Source organism: Musa acuminata, chromosome BXJ3-9 (assembly GCF_036884655.1).
Source record: "Musa acuminata AAA Group cultivar baxijiao chromosome BXJ3-9, Cavendish_Baxijiao_AAA, whole genome shotgun sequence".
Lineage (NCBI taxonomy): Eukaryota > Viridiplantae > Streptophyta > Magnoliopsida > Zingiberales > Musaceae > Musa > Musa acuminata.
Window position 1 is genome coordinate 2,927,805 of NC_088357.1, and position 19,548 is coordinate 2,947,352.

Below are 19,548 nucleotides of genomic sequence, written 5' to 3' on the forward strand. Positions count from 1 at the left end.
TATAACTATTTTTGACTTTTATCTTGATGAATAAATAAATTATAATAAATATTTATAATATATAAAATAAAAATAAAAAAAATTTATTTAGTTCTTGTTGTGCATTTTGAAAGATGTTATGATCCATAGAAAAAAGAAAAAACCCATGTGATACAAAATATATCACTCCTATTAATGATTAGCATTAACCATTATTGATCATGATTATCAATGAGTTTAAAAAATATCAACAATATTACATGCCTAAAATATCTGTTAGAAATTGTTTGACTCTCCATTTGGTGTAACTCAATTTAGAAAGAAAGAAAAACAAACATATAGACACACAGACATACATACATAATCTTTTGGGATTATAACCCAATACAATTGAAAACATCAATAGGCAACTGAGATCTCTTGCAAGTTTAAAAGCTAACAGAGCCACACGTCTCACATTACTCTTCTCTGAGCAACAAAACATGGTTTGTATAATCACCGTTAGCATTTAGAACAACTTATGTGAAGGCCTACTAAAGCTAAAAACGACCCACTTGCTTCACTTTTCACAACAGATTTCTATGATCATATCCTCCTTGTAAAACAAGAGAATGATCTTGTTGAGTTACAACAACTGAACATATTAAACTGCCGTCTTTAGCCTTTATTCCCCAGAAGATTATTGAGATTTATCCCTTTACATCGGAAGAAGCCGGGGAAGCCACTTTCTTTTAAGGATGTTGGCATTCCTGAAGCTTCTTGAGAAGAGATACATGAAGGACAAGAAAGGAAGAGGACTACTATAATCAGATGAAAACTTACTGCAGTAACGCTTGTAGATATGCATTACATTCCCTCACCAATCATGACACAAATGTAGGCCAACCTTCAGAATAACATAACTCTGTTACCTGAATTAAAGAAAGCATCCGGCTTTTAGAAACCACAGCTAATGGCTAGATATATATTGCAGGAGAAGTACTCAAGCAACTTAGAGGTACAAGTTTTCTTGGCCACACTGATGGCAATAGAAGATGAAATTCACAAAGTAATCCATAAATAATTATAAAAAGACAATAAAGGAAAATAATCACTAAGATTCCCCTTGAATTATCATCATGACTTAATACTTCCTACAAATGTGGATCTAAAAATGGAAGGTTTGCTTTATAATATTAGTATGGCTATTCAAGAATGTAGAAGACACCCTATATGAATCTGGTACCAGACAACTCACCATTGAATGGAGAATCATATACTAAGCCCATGTTGGGGAGGATCTTTTTACATGCCCATATCATGGAACAATAAAAGCTACAATCAGCTCATATGATCAAAAAGAGGGTTAGGAATTAACTTCTTCGAATTGACTTGACCACTTCAAATGACATAAACAGATATTGCCTTCCAAAATTATTCCTCACCACTAAACTAAAGAGAAGTATAAGATAAAACATTACAGTCTGGAAGCAACAACTGAAATAATCGAGAAAAGCTGCTTAGTTGCTATCCAGCTTTGAAAGACCTGCTAAGCTTAATAATAGGCATATACCAACTCAAGAAGGTGATTGTAGCAAGTTTTCAGCATGAACTAGTCAGCATTTCCCAGCATAACAGATGAAGAGGACATTTGACCTTAAGCAAAGCAGATCGCTTTGAACAGCACCTGCCAGTGGTACCTTTGTTTTTGCTAAGGTTGCCTTTGTGAAATTCTCAAAATAATAGCTTGACTAATTTTTTAATTTAAATTTTAGAAGATATACACATAAAACATTAGTTTGATAGTAGTGTATCAGATCTATTTGTTAAGGGTTGAAGCTAAAACATTAATCTAATGGTATTGCACCAAATGCACTTATCAAAACATTGATCTAAGGCTAAAGTTGCCTTTGTGAAATTCTCAAAACAATGGCTTGTCTATTTTCATTATTTAAATTTTATAAGATACACACATAAAACATTAGTTTGATAGTGGTGTATTAGATCCACTTTAAGGGTTGAAACTAAGACAATGGTCTAATGGTAATGGACCAAATCCACTTATCAAAAACTGAGGGTTCTATCGATAGCCAGGTCTAGAGATCAAATCCTGTTTTCACTAGTCATTTGTAAAAACAATGATTTCAACTACCATATTTAATAATTTTTAAATAATGCTTCCTTAGCTTTAGTTTGTTCTCCAATAGCCCATTGAATTGGTATCTCGGCATATTAGGATAAACAAGACAATGTACCTTGAGCGAATTGACTACCTCTTATGAACATCTTAAATATGTGGAATGAAATCGATTCCACATATTTTTTCTTCTTTGTAATATAAAGGATTCTAAGATCAGAGGAACTCAAACTATTCCAAGTTGCTATGAGAATCAGTTGTTTCTTTTGAAGATTGTTGTTACCTTCTCACTCATGATCCCCAAATCACTTTTTGTTAAGAAAATTAATAGCCATTAACCAAAAAAAAGGTAAAACATATGCAAGTTAGGTTCGATAAATAACGTTGTAGTAAATCTTGCATCGAATGATTTGGAATTATTATCAAATAACTACGGGATAGCGATCATCAAATAACTATTGGCCAAAAGCTGAAGACTGTGGAACAGGGCTTTGAGGCTGGTGTAGCTGAAGAGCAGTACCGATAGCATCTCAAAGTTGGATTTGCAATATACACCAAAGAGCTATTGCAACAAGGGAATACGAATCTTTTGAATCAAAGGGTTCGATTCCATATTACAGATTCATGTGTGTCAAAACCAACCTTCCAATTGCAAGAAATTCCTACTTCAAAGAAGAAACAAAACGCCGGCTCGATCGAAATCGCATTCCAATAAGCTATCTGCCGAACTGAAATCGTAACATATTACCTCGTAATCGTCCCCCACGATCGCCCTCGGCGGCCGTCCCATCCCTCGACTTCTTCTCCTCGTTATCTCGCCCAAAAGAACACCTCCGATCCTTATTCCCGAGTCGCTTCTCTCCGCCTCTTATCGGTATCTCGGCACTGTCAGTATCCCCGTCTTTGTTCGATTATGTTCCCCCTACCGAACTATCCTACACCACCGCTGGTCTTGCTTTGGTACTAATTACGTTACGTGTATCAACTTCCTGCTTTCTGATTGGACCAGTGATGGGTCCCAGGGGACTTTACGGCTTCTCACGATTCCAGTGGTGGGAAAAGGTACGCTTCTGTTAAGTAGGAAAGCGATGTTACGGAACAATGAGGAAATACCACGTTGCAGCACATGAATGGTGGAGTTGAAGGAGCAGGATAAGCGATAGCCGCACATGAGGAGCACGGCAAGGACTCTTTCTCTGTCTCGGTCGCCGGTTTTGATTCTTTATGTTGGTTTTGGGGGTCCGAGTGCGGTCACCGCCGCAGCGTGCGGACAGAAACCGGCGTGGTCAGGCACCGTTAGGCTCCGAGTTGGTCGCACCCGACCGCAGGTGACGTTACCGTCGGGGGGAGAGGAGGAAGTACACATCATGCACGGCCGACGGCATTCCACGTTCCGCCTCACCGACCTTGTGGGGATTCCTCCCGTTCTCTCTCTCCCTCTCCCTCTATCCTGTTCCCAATCCTTTCCCCTTCCGTTTCTACCGAGCCTCCTCCTAACCCTGACCTTGTACCTCACGCCGATCCATGGATTCCGGCCGCCGTCATCTCCACCACCACCACCATGCCGGCGGAGGAGGGCGGGAGGATATCTGGAGCGAGGACGCGACGGGCGCCCTCATCGATGCCTGGGGTGATCGGCACCTCCGCCTCAGCCGGGGCAGCCTCCGGCAGAAGGACTGGAAAGAGGTGGCGGACGCCGTGAACGAGCGGCGGGAGGCGGTGGGGAAGCCCCCCAAGACCGACGCCCAGTGCAAGAACCGGATCGACACCCTCAAGAAGAAGTACAAGATCGAGAAGGCGAAGCCTGGGCCGTCGGAGTGGTCCTTCTTCTCGCGCCTCGATCTCCTCATCGGAGACGCCGCCACCGAGCCCTACCACCGCCCGACGCCATCCTTAAGATTGCAGCATTCTCACCCCCTGCCTAAACGTCACCCTTCGCTCGTTTCAACCGTCAAGCATCGGAACCCTAACGGGGCCGTGTATTTGGGGGGATCATCAGAGAGCTCTCCCGAGTTCGGCGACGGCAATGATGACGAGGATATTGAAGCCGACGCAGAGGCGGACGAGGATGATGATGATGAGCAGGAGCGTAAGCTTAATGGGATGTTTGCCGGTGCATTGGCCGGGAAGCGGCGAAGAGATTGGGGGGTTTATGGTTGTGGCATGGGTGATGGTGATGGAGGCCACGGGCCGTTTAGTGAATTGGCAAGGGCGATCATGAAATTTGCTGATGTTTATGAGAGAGTGGAAAACTCGAAGCAGCGGCAGATGATGGAGTTGGAACTAAAACGGATGGAGTTTGCAAAGGATCTCGAGTTCCAGAGGATGCAGATGATCATTGAAGCTCAAATCGAGGTGGAGAAGATGAAGCGGCGAAAGAACACGTCTGGATCTGGTGAGTTTGCTGGAACATTCAGATCCTTATTATTTGCAGCCATGTTTGTCGTAGGTTGCGATCACAGACTAGAAATTGGACAGGTTGGAGCTATCGTGTTGCTACTCATAGATATCACTAAGTCGGAAACTTAGTTTGCATCCAAATGGTGAATTGCTATCATTCATTCCAATAAGCAGGGCATTAGGGAAGAATTGCTGAAACCGTGACTGAGCTTGTAAAAACCGAGCAACGTTCTAAGATCTAGGAAGAAATTTAACTAAGATGTCAAAGATGACTTGTGGGTTATACCGGGTGCATCCAACCTGAGAGGTTTGCATAGAGCATAGTGATGAGTATGTTACGTACTAAACTTAATAAGCGTAGGCATATGTAGTTCATACCTCATATTAGAAGATTCAGTATAGCTATTATTGTCGTACTTCTATGGTCTTAAACTGTAAAATTTATGACACATTGAACATCATAAAATGGGGTCCTGAGAAGGAGGAAATGCGCCTTTCGTTTTGTATTAATGAAGGTTTTTGTGAACCAGTTTTGTTTTTTGTCGGGTTCGCATTGTCTTTTTCTCATGTTGTTTTGAGTATTGATATTCTAGATGAAGTTCTTCCCTGCTAGTGTACGTCTGGGTTCCAGCATCTTTTAGCTATATGGTGATAGACGGTGCCTTTTGTACCAATTGTTGAGACAGTAAATTGTTAAAGGGAGACAATTGGATCTTTTAACATACTTGTTACTTTGCATTTCCGTTCTTGTTGGTTTAGTTTGCCGACTAGTTGAGGGCCATAAACCATCAAATGTTTGTAAATACTTTATCAGATGGGTCGAGTTATGGACTTGATTTGCTGTTGTGTGATAATTACTATTTAGCTGATGCGTAGATAGATCTATTGGAGTTGAGCCTTAGTGGAGTGCAATTCTGTCCTAATTATATCTTGTTCTTACAGTAATTTTAGCTGATGTAAGGACGGTATGATATTCATTGATGTTTTTTGTTATTTGTTGCTGCATTTCGTTTTTAGCTAGATTTACAATAACATAGTTTGTTGGAAATTTACCTTCATTCTTCTGCTTGATGCCATGGTTACCATATCTTCAACATATTATACTTTTATCTAAGATGTTGAGAAGCAGAAAATTATATTTGCAGCATCGTACAAAAATCATTATAGTCAGCTCTCAAAAACTATTTGTTCTAAATTAGTTAATGTTACACCCAAGCGGAGGGATGTTGTATTAGTTTACAGGAGTAGATTCCTTGTCACATGGGACTCATTTGTCATCTATCCAACAGTGATCATTGGTTAGTTTATTAGTCTGTCACACATATCTATGTTAAACAACCGAATTGTAGGTACTGCTGGATATTCAAGGATTATTTTGAAGAAGAAAACGTCGCCTTAATGGCTCATCTATTTTGGGAGATTTAACAGGCTACTAGGACAGTTCTTTCCTGCTTGTGGAACATCTTAGAGCATACAGATTGATTAAGTTCTAGTGTGGATGCTCTATTGATGTTATATCGTCTTTCATCATGCAAATAATCCATCTAGTGCACTCATCGGAGTATTACATACTTTAATAGTGGTTCTAATAGCCGATGAACACTTTTCGTATTTTTGTTGACTTACAAGAAAACAGGTTGTGATCTCTTTGTTGGCATCTCCTTTTTCATCTGTGAAATTAAGTGCCTGCTCTTGAGTCCAATATATCTGATCTAGTTTATCAAATTCTGGTTTTAGGGGAATAAGGTCATCCTAGTGATGATCCTTTGATCGCCCAATTGTAGGACAAGGAAGCATGTTCGTTGACACGAGCAATGGTGGGATGTTTGAATTTTAAATATTTACCCAATGTGAGGCGCTTAAATTGTGCATATAAAGAGGCTTCGAATAAATAGGTATCGGTGGGTTTGTCTTAGTTGGCCATTTTCTTCGTCATAATAGGAAGGTGTTAGTAACTTTGACAAAGATTTTAGATATGTTTTGTTTGTAAAGATGAGGATGTCCATTATGCTATTTAAGTTATTATTAGGGTCTCGTGTACCGGTGAGTCGATGAGGAGTGTTACTAATGTGACTAATAAAGTCAAGTCAAATCACTTGTCTTAATGTTATCGAGGATTATTTTTAACAGGATGTTAGCTAATAATTGGTGTATTTTACATGCAATTTTTTTGTTTTTTTATTTTAATCTCATGAGGGTTGAGATGAAGAATTGATGTGCTGGTTTTTCAATCAATAGTAATGGTTTAGGGAGAGTCAATGTCTGATGGAAGTCAATAAGCATAAATAATTTCTTGTAACTGGATATGACTGAGGCTGTCCCATGAAACGAATCGGTGCCGTCTGGTCTGATTGGTCAATCTAGTCCAGTTGTTATTTTGTTAAGCCGGGTTTCAGATTGGGATTCTAATTAGGTTTAGGATGCCTTTTTCAGGTTTTCTGCATTTTCTATTCTAATTTTCAATATCATCATCATTTTTTAGAGTTAGTATGAGCTCAGATTTTGATTGAGATTGGTCTCAAAGTTAGGCTTTTAACTGCCGTCATTGTTTTGCAGGGAATCACAAAATTATATTTGTCTGAGCTATATTTAATTGATGTTGATTCCTCCATCTCATGTCTGTTATAATTTGATGTCCTCCATCTCATATCTGACGTATTTTATCGTGACTCCTACAGGAAAGAGTTGAGTGGTGTTTGCAGCGTAAGCAAGCTGTCATTTTAATACCTGTGGCGTTTGTAGATAATGAGAAGGTACTGAATAGAATAATAATCTTTGTGATTTCTGGAATTAGATTTACTTGGCCATCATGATATCATATGTCCGCCCACTTTTTTTTCACTTCTTTTGGGTGTAATTGTCTATACCAATTAACTTTTGGTTGCAGGTCCAATTTATAAGATTCTATCGCACTTGGGTCAACGCTTTAAGCTGCCACGGTAGGTAGGTAGGTAACCCCCGAGATATGGTGATTTTATTTCGTTACTGTTCATGATCTCTGTACCCTCTCCTCCAAGTTTCGAAGCCATCATAAAACCTATCAGTTCAGTTTTATTTTTATTTTTATTTTTTATTTTATCATAAGTTGAGTTATAAAAAATGCAACTGCTGAGGATATTAAACTTTAACCCTCCTCCTCCTTTAGCATTTCCCTTTATATCAAGGAAGGTGTGGCTAATCAGGAAACTTTATATAGACCAAAACAAATTGCCAGGGCTTTAATGCTTTTAGATTCTCAAAGTCGCGAATAACGTTTATGCTATTAATATTTGTTTTAATATTTTATTTTAGATGCTTACTCTTGATAACAGAATCTATTTTCAAATAATTATTTATCTTTAATTCATATTTTTCAAGGTCGTGTTGGGTCAAGTTACACCTAGATGACGTACATACAACTAATCATATCTCTTTATTGAATACTTCTCTGTCATCCAGAATCTTCTCTCTCTACAATATTATCAAAGCTATTAATTTATTTTTTAATAATATCATATATTAATAAAAATTATATAATTTATTTATTAAAATCTACATGATAGTTGGGCAGTACATCTCATACCTCTTTTGGGGTTATAGATAGTCTACCTAACTCATGACCTAGGTTTTGATATCATAATTTTTGAAAAACACAAACAAGTTTAAAATTTATATACACAAATTGTCCATAAGTCATCGTAGCTAACATGGGCTTCCACGTACTCCCTTCCTTACTTAGTCACTTAGGTGAAGTAATAATATCCTTACCTATAAAATAAGATCGTATAAGTCTTTTTAATTTTATTCAATGAGCATACATCATTTCATGTATATCATATTTTAAAATAATTATCATAAGATAATTAATACTCTCACACAATATGTCATAATGTATACGTTCACTCCCATATCACACGTCATAACATATACGTGTATTCTCATACCGCACGTCATAATACATATGTGCATTCTCACATTACATGTCATAATACATGTATATATATATATATATATATATATATACTCATATCACACATCATAATGCATACGTACACTCTCATATTACACGTCGAAACATATCCATACACTTCCACACTATTTATTATAATTTATATATAATTTTACTTAAAAAAACATAGACATTCATATTTAGCTTATGACAATCATATCATTTGAAACATAATTTTTCAAAATACCTTATGCATATGATAATTTATACAATCACTATTTTATAATAAATTAAACTTGTATTTGATTTAACTCAAAAATAAAGATACTAATAAAATATTATATTCTTTAACGATCGAGTGTGCTAGAGAGCAGTAAACCTTTTCCTTCCTTAGGATTAAGGTTTTTTTTTACCTCCATAAGAAAAAAAAAAAAAGGATCTCTCTTAGGTTCTTCTTGTCCCCCCTTCTTTTTTTCCTTCCCGAGACAGAGTTCTTTCCTCTATTTGCTACTTTTCTCTATTCTTTTTTTTTTTCTCCTCCATTCTTCTTCCTTCCTTCTCCTTCTTCCTCTTTCCTTTCCTTTTTTTTTCCCTTATTTATTCTCTTTTATTCTCTAATCTCACAATCAAATCCTTTTATCTTGTCTTCCTTTCCTCTATCAGATTAATATAGGAAGTGTAGCGAGGGGCAAATGTGTAAAAAAAAAAAGCCAAAAGAATGGAACAATCCGCATTTTAATTAGCACGAATTGTTCCCCCATTCCTTTTTTATTGCCACCTCTACGTGATCGGCCGACGTCACCGCTTCCAACCTGCTAACAATCAACCAAACGTCGTCCGATCACCACCTCGCGGGGTTTTGCTTTAGAGAAGACAGTGGGATCTGCCCCTCCACTTGAGTTCCCGAACACTTTTGAGGAATCACGAGAAATCCCGTGTCGTCACCTGCACGACAGGAAATGATTGATTGATGACGTCGAAAAAGCAAAAGAAAGAGACTTTGAGGAATCACGAGAAATCCCGTGTCCGTGATCGCTGCGAGAATGGAGAAGGACGAGGAACTCGACCTTGTCAGGGGACCAACCACAAAGAATCAAGAAATGGAGATCGAGAAGTCGAAGGCGACTCATTAGGTCGATGGAGGGCCATCGGGACCAGCGATCACGGACACCGTGCTTCATTCCCATAAAAAAAAAAAACCCAAGCGAAAACGTCGCTCTTACCCGATTTTGATGATGTCAAGGGGGTCCAGCTTCCTCCTACACTTCTTGGCGGCCATCTTTAATGTCGTACCTCAGGTCACCGATCCTTCCGAACGGAATCAGCACGACCATGTAGTCCATGGAAACGGAGGCAGGCAGAGGGAGAAAAATCTTTAATCTTTAATATTTCTATTTCTTCCTCCAAATTAAAAAAAAAGTAATAATAATCCTGCACTCTGATTGGCGAATATTACTTTAGCGTCTCACCTTAATACAAATATTTCGAAAAACCAAAATCGATAGCAAAAAAATATCTAGCAGATATTCCCCCATTATTTAGGTCGAAGCTCAATCAACTAGTCAGCAAACGTACCGAATAATCCCCCGTGGCGACGAGTGCCTGGGTCCACTGGTCCACGACTCCGAATAGAAGGATCCACCGAAGAAAGATGCCAACTTGACGAACCGATTCTTTCACACAGAAAATGGTAATCATGGACTAGGAATGAATGAATGATATCTGCAAGATGCTATTAGCAATAAACTTTGGTAGAAGAATTAATGCTTTTAACTACACGGTAGTTGCCTTTATCATGCCCAGAACTGCCAAAACACACACAAGCGAGTCAATACAACCTGGATCGCCCAGTGCAACTTGGGCAAACACATGGCGACCGGCACAAACCTTCACACCCAAGGCTTGCACACGCATCCAACCCATCCGACCGTGATTCAGGGAATTCGATGAAGTTGACCTGACTGAACAATCTCCTACCACAAGGAAGACAAGACAAATAAAACATGGTTAAATTCTACTCTGCAGTTGCCATATACAACTAACGATTATACATTTAACTCTAGCAGCACCAAGATGCATATTCTGACTGATAACTACGAGATCATACAGAGAATTTAAGTACAGGATTCGTTTTTCCAAAAGATATGCCAACGATGTGAGACCAACAGGCGACAAGGCTGGATCTGAAGTCAATCAAAAACCTACTTTGGCTATTTTTTACATCAACCATCATCAAATGGTCACCTCCAGTATAAGATCATACATGTAACCATCCAACTTATAACCGTAAAGGTCTCAAGCAACAGAGATCAACTTGATAGTTGGAAGCTGCCACTTGGTTTTCTCTTTTTCCATCCCTGAAAGAATAAAAGATGAAATAAAAAACTATGAAATACAAATAAAGATCTAGATATATGACAAACCACAAACTTACAAATGCGGCATAGCAGAAGAGTGTGATAATTGCCAGAATAACAAAACCATATTGAAACACATTATACCTGCATGACAAAGATCAATAATAGAGACATCAGAAGAGTTTATGGTGTCCAAATTAGATTGGATATCCTGATCTTATGGCTTCATAATTTATAGACATGATAAAAACAAACATTGTGCTTACTTGTATAGATATTTGATTCCACGTAGAGATTGCAGCGTGTGGCCAAAAATTTCTTGTGCGGCAGTTGCTTGTGAATAGTAAGCAAAAGCTGTGGCGCAGAACTGAATCACACTGCAAAGATGCCATTGAACATAAACACAAAAACAAAAGCTCGGGGAAGTCAAATCTTCAAAGACACTTCATGGAACTCAAGCACTCAACACCTTCTATCAATAAAGGTAAAGAACAAGTATCTTAAATACACCAACGCAAAATGGATGTCCAAACTCCACAACATTTCTTAATGATCATGAATGTCATTCTCTTTAAAAGTTCTAGGAGAAACAAAAATCTCTTAAGTTATGGTTCCTTAATTTTATCCCACAATGTGCCACTCGTCGTAAATTACTTTTACAAAAAATATGGCTCTGAGTAGAATAAATTTCGGATTGGGAGAAGAATCATCTCAAAATGATGCCAGTCTTGTTTCTGAAGTCTGCATTGACAAAGCAGCAGTACCAATAAACGTTTGATCATGGAACAGGTATATCTCAGGAGTCCTAGTTAGTTCTTCATCCTACCTAATTGTTAAAGTTGATGCTTCACTTCGTTGCTGTTGAACAGTTTTGTATATTCTCAAAGAATTCAAAAGAAAATAACAAATAATTGCAAGTTAAACTGCAACTCAATTATATTATCAGGTCTCTTCCTTGATTAAGATGCAAGGAGACACAAACAATTCTTAGATATATGTTATCCACATGAAGCTGAATTACACGGTAACAGCAGCTTAGAATACAAACCTGATGGAGCAAAGCAGGATGAGCCCCACATTAAAGAGAAAGGAGTTCATAAGAGTCCCTCCCCACCTGAATCAAGTTGGTTAGACATCAGGAAGCTGAACAATGGAAAAAGAATACACATTCTAAGCTTGATGAGAAATGGAAAGGAACATGGTCAATTACTTCATTGGATGGATAGTAATAAAAACCAACTTCAATCCAAGCATCATCTCCCCAGCAATCACTGCAAGGAGTAGATAGAAACAGAAAAATGCAAATGCTGCAGTCCCTAACAGACCTGATAAAAGAAGTGTTAGGCAAATCCTGGGAAATCAAATGAAAAAATATTTGTCGTTGGTTGACACGACATACCCCACACGTTATCCAACTTGATGAAAACTTCATTTAAGAAAGGAGAAAGAGGTGGGCTGATAAGCAAGTATATAATAATATGTGCAACCCAGGCCACCGAAACAATCAACCTGAAACCAGAAAACACGTGCAATTATGAGAGGATATAACAATAAACACACACATTATGGTGAAATAATCTCTCTATTAAACAGACGATAGTTTGAACAAGTTCAAGTCATGTAGAAACTAGAAAGCTATCAAAAGACAATGAAAAATGAAACAGTCAAGAAATGCAAGTGATGATGATCAAATACATACCATTAAAATGAAGCATCTTAAAGGAATCTGGGGCATAAAGAATTTAATAAGGAAATTAGCTTACAGCACCTACCCAATGATGCCTAATACAAACTTTCCCAAGTAGCCAAGAACAGTTAGAGCCCACAGAGTCTCAGCCTATAGGGACAAAAATACAGAACATTTGTCAAAGAAAAGGGTAATTAACCCTACCAAATAAACAGGTTCTTGCAACTATCATCACCTTCTCTCCTTGTGGATACATTTCTTCTAAAGCTTTCATATCATCTTCCAAAAGAAGCAACTCCTAGATTTTAGATGAAGAATGGAAGAAAAACAGTTTACAAAAGTAGTTTTATTACAGAAAACACAGACCAAAAGATTAAGGGTGTAGAGTAAGAAGCTAACAAAAACCATGCAAATGCAGAGACGAAATAAAAAAATAGCAATATCTCTTTGTAGAGCCCCTGCTCAGAAGAAAATATATGATGATTTCACTAGTCACGTATTTCATTTCACAAAAAGGTTCCTGTTACCATTAAGCACTAAGATCCGAATGTCCAAAAAAATTTCTTATGATGTTACCTAATGAATTTCATAGGGCCAATGACTGACATCTATATCCTAAAAATTTTCTTAAAAGCCTCAGTTGTATGTAAATGACAAACGAACCTTTTCCATGCTTCACTTGCTACAGAATGATGAAATACTTCTAGACAAGTTAAAAAGGTACCAACTCTAAAATAAGAATAGTATATTTTTACAATTTTAGATAGTGGTAAATGAGGAATTAGTCCTAGAAGTCACATCAGAAAATAGTACAGTAGATACAGTTTGTTCACATGATTTACACTTAAATTCATGGAAATTATACTTGTTTCAAGCAAATAAAATTATTACTCTCTCCAATTCTACTAAATTAGTAAATCATACAGCTAATATATAAATTTTATTCAGTATTATATGAATCATTTAGAATTATTACCAGCAAACTCCATAAAGAATCAGACACCCGTGGCTAAATGCCACTTACAAATAAACGAACACCAAAAATCTGGGTCATGCCTAGATATGCGTAAAAAAAGTACCTTGCTCTTTTCATGCAAAAACTAGATGCGCATGTGAGTTGACCACAAAATAACAAGGGTTACCCAAAATATATAAAATTTATTCAGTATTATATGAATCATTTAGAATTATCAGTATTATATGACCAAAATTGCTACATACTGAGTGAATGGTAGTGGCCACAAAATAACAAGGGTTCTGCAAAATGTAATTTATTCAGTATTATATGAATCATTTAGAATTATCACCAATAAACTCCATAAAGAATCATAGACGCCCGAGGCTAAATGCCATTTACAAATAAACAAACACAAGAAATTTAGGTCATGCCAAGATATGCCTAAAAAAAACACCTTGCTCATTTCATAGCAAAAACGAGATATGTGTGTGAAGACTTCCAAAATCGCTTCATACTGAGTGAACAGTACTGACCACAAAATAACAAGGGTTCCCCAAAATTATGTTCCCTTGTTTCCATGATGAACTCTAGTCAACCACAGGATGATGCCAAAAATTGCATGAAAAGATATTTGAATTGCTTCAACATGCACATCGAATGTGCAATGCAGAAAAAAAATGTACATAACCATTCCCATAAAGACCATGTGTACTTGTTTATATATTACCAAGAAAAGCTTTAAGAAGACCAGTATATAAGAACAATAATTAGGGTTCCAATAGAATATGAAATGATTGCAGAATTAGGGATATGAAGTATAAGTCGAATCAATGTATAATTTGATGAAAGATAAAGCATAAAAATTACATCAAAATGATCGGTCATGTTATCAAAGCTTAACTCATAAAAACAGCTGATCAGTTGAATATTAAAAAAAAGGTGCACCTTTTCAGCAGCCTTCACATTTTTGCGCCATTTTCTCCCCTTAGAACCACTTCTCTCCTCCTGGTGAAGAGCTTCAATAGCTTTCTTCAATCCTCCAGCCTTTTTTCCCAGTTCAGTGGCTTCCTATCAGGTCTCAAGGAGATTACACATAAAAAATAGGCAACTAAAGGGAGCCAGTTAATGCTCATGTACTACTGTAGGCATTAGCTGACATTACATGCTAGAAACTGAGACAGAATAAAACCTTGATATATTGTGACCGAGTTATGACAGCCTTGGGGCGCTGTATGAATGAAAAAATGAGGCCCAGTGGAAGGCAAGCAATCCCCACACCACCAAATATCTGCCCAAAAAAGACTAGGATAAAAAGAGGGCATGTGGGACAAAAATTTACACACCAACCATAAATTTTTGCACCAATGTTACAACCTCACAGTTCATACTACAAGTGAAGATATTTCTATCACAAAGTAAAAGTTCAAGAAACATTTCATATGACCAAAAATTAAAACACCACAAATATTGACCAAACACTCTGACACTATTATAATATTGGAATATACTTCAAGGTGATGAAAAAGGAAAATAACCTAATGAATTAGGGTGCATAATAATGGAACATACAGTAAAAAGCACTGATCCAACAATTGTTGCAAGTGCAACCACATATTCTGGAAAGGTGGTTTGCATTGTCCAGGTTGTTTCAGAAGAAGCGGGTGCTCCATATGCATCACACTGGAGAAAAAATGCATGAGCATTAGATTACATAAAGTAACAATAAACCTTCGCTGCTGATCATACAAAAGTGCCACAGAATCACATCCCAAATTCCAACTAGAGAAAGCTCATGGGTGCAAGAGTTCCTAGACACATAAATGCATTACTCATATGCAACCATATGTGCATGCCTATAAATGTATCCTTATACATGCACTCATCAATGCACAAGCCAAGAAAAAAATAGATAATATTCATGTTTATTGGGCTTCTTGGACTAATTTATCTAATGGGATCTTAAATTACAAGGAGCCATCCTAAGGCTTTCCCTCAAAACCAAGACTCAGAAATTTCCAGAATATATTAGCTGGGCACGAAACAGCAGTCATTTTGACTCATACATGCCAGAGATAATTAAGTTTTTCTTCTCTCTGTTGGAGTTTTATGAACTGAGGGCTTATTGGAAGTTGTTGCATCGCATTTTAGTGGAAAATATAATTTCTAGAAAATAAGTAGAATGTGCAACCATGCACAACTTACTAAAACAAACCAAATATCTGCCATAATTTCAAGCCACAATTCAATCTAGATGATATCACAACCTCTGTCTCAAGTGAAAACCTAAAATTATGAATAGTAGGTAGATGAACAGATTCATATGAGTTTGACTAAGTTATTAAAGGTTTTGTTCTTGTGTAAACAATATAACACAGTATCTAATTGAATTTAAATCAACTCAGACAAATTTACTTTCAAAATTTGCATATTTGTTAAACATTAGCGACAAATATCATCATCAATTTCAGCTTGGGGTGAAAGCAGGGTTGAGTTGGCTTGAGTTTGCATTACTATTGTTGAAGTTTCCCAATGCTTGGCGTGAAACTTCATCGATGCAGCATATGGGTTTATTTCAAGTGAAATGAAGTTAAAAAATTTTAATCTAAATATACTTAGAGGTGAAATCAAATGATATACAGATGAATTTAATTATCCCAGAGGGTTTAACATTGTGTAATGCCAGTACATTTTCTTTGAATTAGCAATAACCACACTTAAAAATCTGATAGGACAATAGTCCAGATCAATTCTAAAAAGGTTATCAATTTGATTCAAGTCTTCTTAACCAGTTGCAACCCAATAGAAATCTATGGGACCTTAGAATATGCTTCACAGAACATGCAAGATCAGATTCGAAACTACAATGCTTTATGTATCTTCACATGTGCACAATCAAATTTCACCATTAAATACAACAAAGTACATATAAGTCATGTATATTTCCAAACAAATAACAAAAATATTGATGAACCAAACAGGCATTAGTAAACTATAAAGAAAATAAAGAAATATCACCAGATGATTCGTTGACCCTATGCAAGGTTGAGAACTTGAGAATGTTGACCAAGAACTGGGGAAACTTGTAGCAGAAGAAGAGAGGTGCCTAACTGTAAAGTCCACTTTACCAACTAGTCCTGATACCATGAAGGAATGTCAATTGGAAAACATACAAACATATAACAGCACTGCAGAGTTGACGTAAATGGATCTAATGGTATTTGAGAATTGAAAACTACAGCCTGGAAAGCTTCAGGTGTAAAATGAACTCTAGCTTTCTTTCCACTTTTTCGACTGTGATTATTATTGTAAAATAAAAGCAGGTAGCATAGCTGATAATATCAACCTCCATGTTTCTGGAATGCATTGAAGTAGAATGGTGCTTTCAGATTTGAAGTCATTAGATCTTATGTTCATAAGAGCTGATATTATGAACATAATACATTAAATATCATGTTCATAATCTTATGTTTATATTATGTTAAACCATAATAGCTGATATTAAACTGGAACAATTGTGAGCAACCATCATATTAGTACTGCTGACTCAAAGATTTTATTTGGTTTTATCAGTATTTCCCGAAGATATGCTGCTGATGGGAAGCATAACAGTGCTATACATACAAGAACCAACACAGCATCTAGAATCAACATATTCTGAGTTCCTTTCTTTTTCCAGATAGAAGTTTTCAGGCTTTATGACAATATAAAAGCAGCATAAAATGCATGACAATCTGTTTTGACTTGAAAGATGATGTGCTTGTAACTGGAATATCCATGTGCCTCTATTTACTCCTCTGGAGGACTAAAATACTCAAATACCATATCAGACTCAGAATCATTAAATGAATGAAGTATGCCACCCTGCCAAAGAATGAAGAACAATGACATTTCAAGAGTATGTAGAACCTCAGATCACCCACTTAAAAATCCAACCTACATATCTTATTTTAAATGAGACAATATTCTCGAACAAAGTCATACAACAAATAACTGCAGTGAATGATAGCTGAATTGTTATCTTGTCTAGTTACCAAACAAGTTTAACAAGTGGTACACACAGTAATCTTTCAAGACAGTAATTAATATCTATCCAACTAAGTTGAACTTCAAATTGCAATTATAGGCCTATCAGTAACTATCGGTAAAAACCAAAAGCATGAACCTTAATCAGATCACAGCAATCTTAAATAAAATCATGTGTTTTCTTTTCGCTTTCTCGGGAAAATTAACTTCCAAGAAAATGATATATTTATCAACAACAAAAACAGCAAAGAGATTTGGTAGAAAGATCTTACCATAAAGAATCCCAAGCACAAGTCCACAGACAACAGCCGATGTCAGAACCCACAATAGAGCACTCTTCAACCTCTTCCCAATACTCCTGCAACAAGAAGTCATCAACACCACCAAATCCAAACACACAGTCAAAGTCGACGAAACGAAAGTAGGGTTTCCCTTGACGAAACCGAAAGATTTACTTGTCCTGGTCGCCCTCGTAGTAGAACATAGCGAACGGTATGACCAAGAACACAAGGACGGCATCGGCGACGTATACGGCCAGCCAAAGGTCTTTCATGGGGAGGGTGAGAGTGCAAGCGCCACTGTATATAGCGTGCTGACAAGCCTGGCGATTGGCAACGTCCGCCGGAAGCATCAAAATGGAGATGGCGGCAACCGAGAGACCAAGAACCACCACCAGCTTCGGGAAGTAGGCCTGGTTGACATCGTCCGGGTGCTGGTAATTGACGAGGAGGTAGACATTGACGAGGAGAACCAGCACGCACACCACCACCGCCACGATCACCAGAGCCAGGTTGAAATCCCCCATCCTTCCTCCTCCGGCCTAACCTACCGCCAGATCCTCGGGGACCTGAATCGTCACCTTCTTCATGGAGAAGAGGAGGGGATCGAGGGGAGAACTATACCGTACGCGATCCGATCTCGATACGACTGGGAATAGGGTTTCGACTACGAACTCGCTGTCTCTCGTCTCCGGAGAACGAGACCTTTTTACGAGGCGGCAAGAGACGAGGGAGGGAACTGTTTGACGAAAGGGAGGGGAATATATGCAGCCAGGCTGGCGAGCGGCCCAGTTAGGGGTTGGTTCGGCCCGGTTAGGAAAACGTTTCTGTTTTCTTGTGTTTCCAAAAACATGAAACAGAAAACTTGTTTTATTCTGACATTTGTTAGTCGGTGGGAAGATTCGTTTTATGACTTCGACGTTCGATGTTATGTACTCCTATCGCTCTATTATGAAAACACTTTGAGAATATAAAACAAAGCACCATCGAATCACTAAGACCAAATTTCATCCTTTAACATTAAAAAACTTTAGATCCAAAAATTATTTTTATTCCGTCAATATTGACTAATCGCATATATGAAATTATACTAATTTATGTTTATATATATATATATATATATATATATATATATATATATATTTGGATCATCCTTTAAACTCTTCCTTTTTCTCTATTGGATATTTTTATTATTTTTTATCATAATAAGATTATGTTTAAGGAGTACTAAATGATAATTATATGATTATTATATATCAATTCACTTTATATATATTAAAATAATAAATAATCATCGTTTAGTACTCCTTAAACATGATCTTATTATGATAAAAAAAATTAATAAAATAGATACAAATATCCAATAGAGAAGAAGGAAGAGTTTAAAGGACGATAAGATACGTGATATACATCTCATATCATCATAAATCATTCCTACCAAGTTTATACTCTGAATGACTTACATAGTGATATATTACTCAAATTAATCGGTATAAACATTTTTTCTATAAAGTGAGAGATCTATTAATCCCCAAAGTAAATTAGCTTACTAATATCCATGTGTCTATCCATCGATAAAAATAACGTCTATAATCAACATGATATTATTTCAAACATCATACACCACATATACGATATAATATCATCATAATTTCACCGTTGAAACTAATTCATAAAACATCAATACACTAGAAACAATACATACATCACAAAAAATATATACATAAGTCATACATCGACAATGTCGAAAAATAATATAAATCAATAGTAAGATTTGTATTAAATAAGAAGGAAGTTTGTGTATATCAATAGAAAAATAGGT

The 19,548-nt window shown here is 36.9% G+C and overlaps 2 protein-coding genes and 1 long non-coding RNA gene across 11 annotated transcripts; 1 reads left to right on the forward strand and 2 right to left on the reverse strand.

Moving 5' to 3' along the window:
* Nucleotides 1-332: 332 nt before the first annotated feature.
* Nucleotides 333-3,145, reverse strand: LOC135648368 (uncharacterized). The gene is made up of 2 exons (XR_010500939.1): nucleotides 2,844-3,145; nucleotides 333-890 (listed from the first exon to the last, which is right to left on the reverse strand). It is a non-coding gene; the product is annotated as an uncharacterized LOC135648368 (long non-coding RNA).
* Nucleotides 3,146-3,336: 191 nt separating this feature from the next.
* LOC135648790 (trihelix transcription factor ENAP1-like) lies at nucleotides 3,337-7,623 on the forward strand. The gene is made up of 3 exons (XM_065166739.1): nucleotides 3,337-4,490; nucleotides 7,174-7,248; nucleotides 7,383-7,623. Exons 1-2 carry the CDS (start codon nucleotides 3,620-3,622, stop codon nucleotides 7,182-7,184), a joined length of 882 nt encoding a protein of 293 aa, XP_065022811.1. The 5' UTR covers nucleotides 3,337-3,619; the 3' UTR covers nucleotides 7,185-7,248; nucleotides 7,383-7,623.
* A 1,123-nt stretch (nucleotides 7,624-8,746) lies between these two features.
* LOC103996949 (LIMR family protein Os06g0128200) lies at nucleotides 8,747-18,462 on the reverse strand. 9 transcript variants are annotated; one of them, XM_065166488.1, is made up of 18 exons: nucleotides 17,904-18,462; nucleotides 17,721-17,806; nucleotides 16,441-16,559; nucleotides 14,995-15,105; nucleotides 14,615-14,713; nucleotides 14,371-14,493; nucleotides 12,703-12,765; nucleotides 12,553-12,617; nucleotides 12,180-12,289; nucleotides 11,991-12,105; nucleotides 11,829-11,894; nucleotides 11,047-11,157; nucleotides 10,858-10,924; nucleotides 10,629-10,780; nucleotides 10,311-10,396; nucleotides 9,999-10,228; nucleotides 9,647-9,861; nucleotides 8,747-9,368 (listed from the first exon to the last, which is right to left on the reverse strand). In XM_065166488.1, exons 1-14 carry the CDS (start codon nucleotides 18,251-18,253, stop codon nucleotides 10,733-10,735), a joined length of 1,533 nt encoding a protein of 510 aa, XP_065022560.1. In that variant the 5' UTR covers nucleotides 18,254-18,462; the 3' UTR covers nucleotides 8,747-9,368; nucleotides 9,647-9,861; nucleotides 9,999-10,228; nucleotides 10,311-10,396; nucleotides 10,629-10,732. The 9 variants fall into 9 exon arrangements, with proteins under 9 accessions (XP_065022560.1, XP_065022557.1, XP_065022559.1 ...); XM_065166485.1 differs by having other exon boundaries at nucleotides 10,531-10,780; XM_065166487.1 differs by having other exon boundaries at nucleotides 9,999-10,396; nucleotides 10,668-10,780.
* Between the last annotated feature and the right edge of the window lie 1,086 nt (nucleotides 18,463-19,548).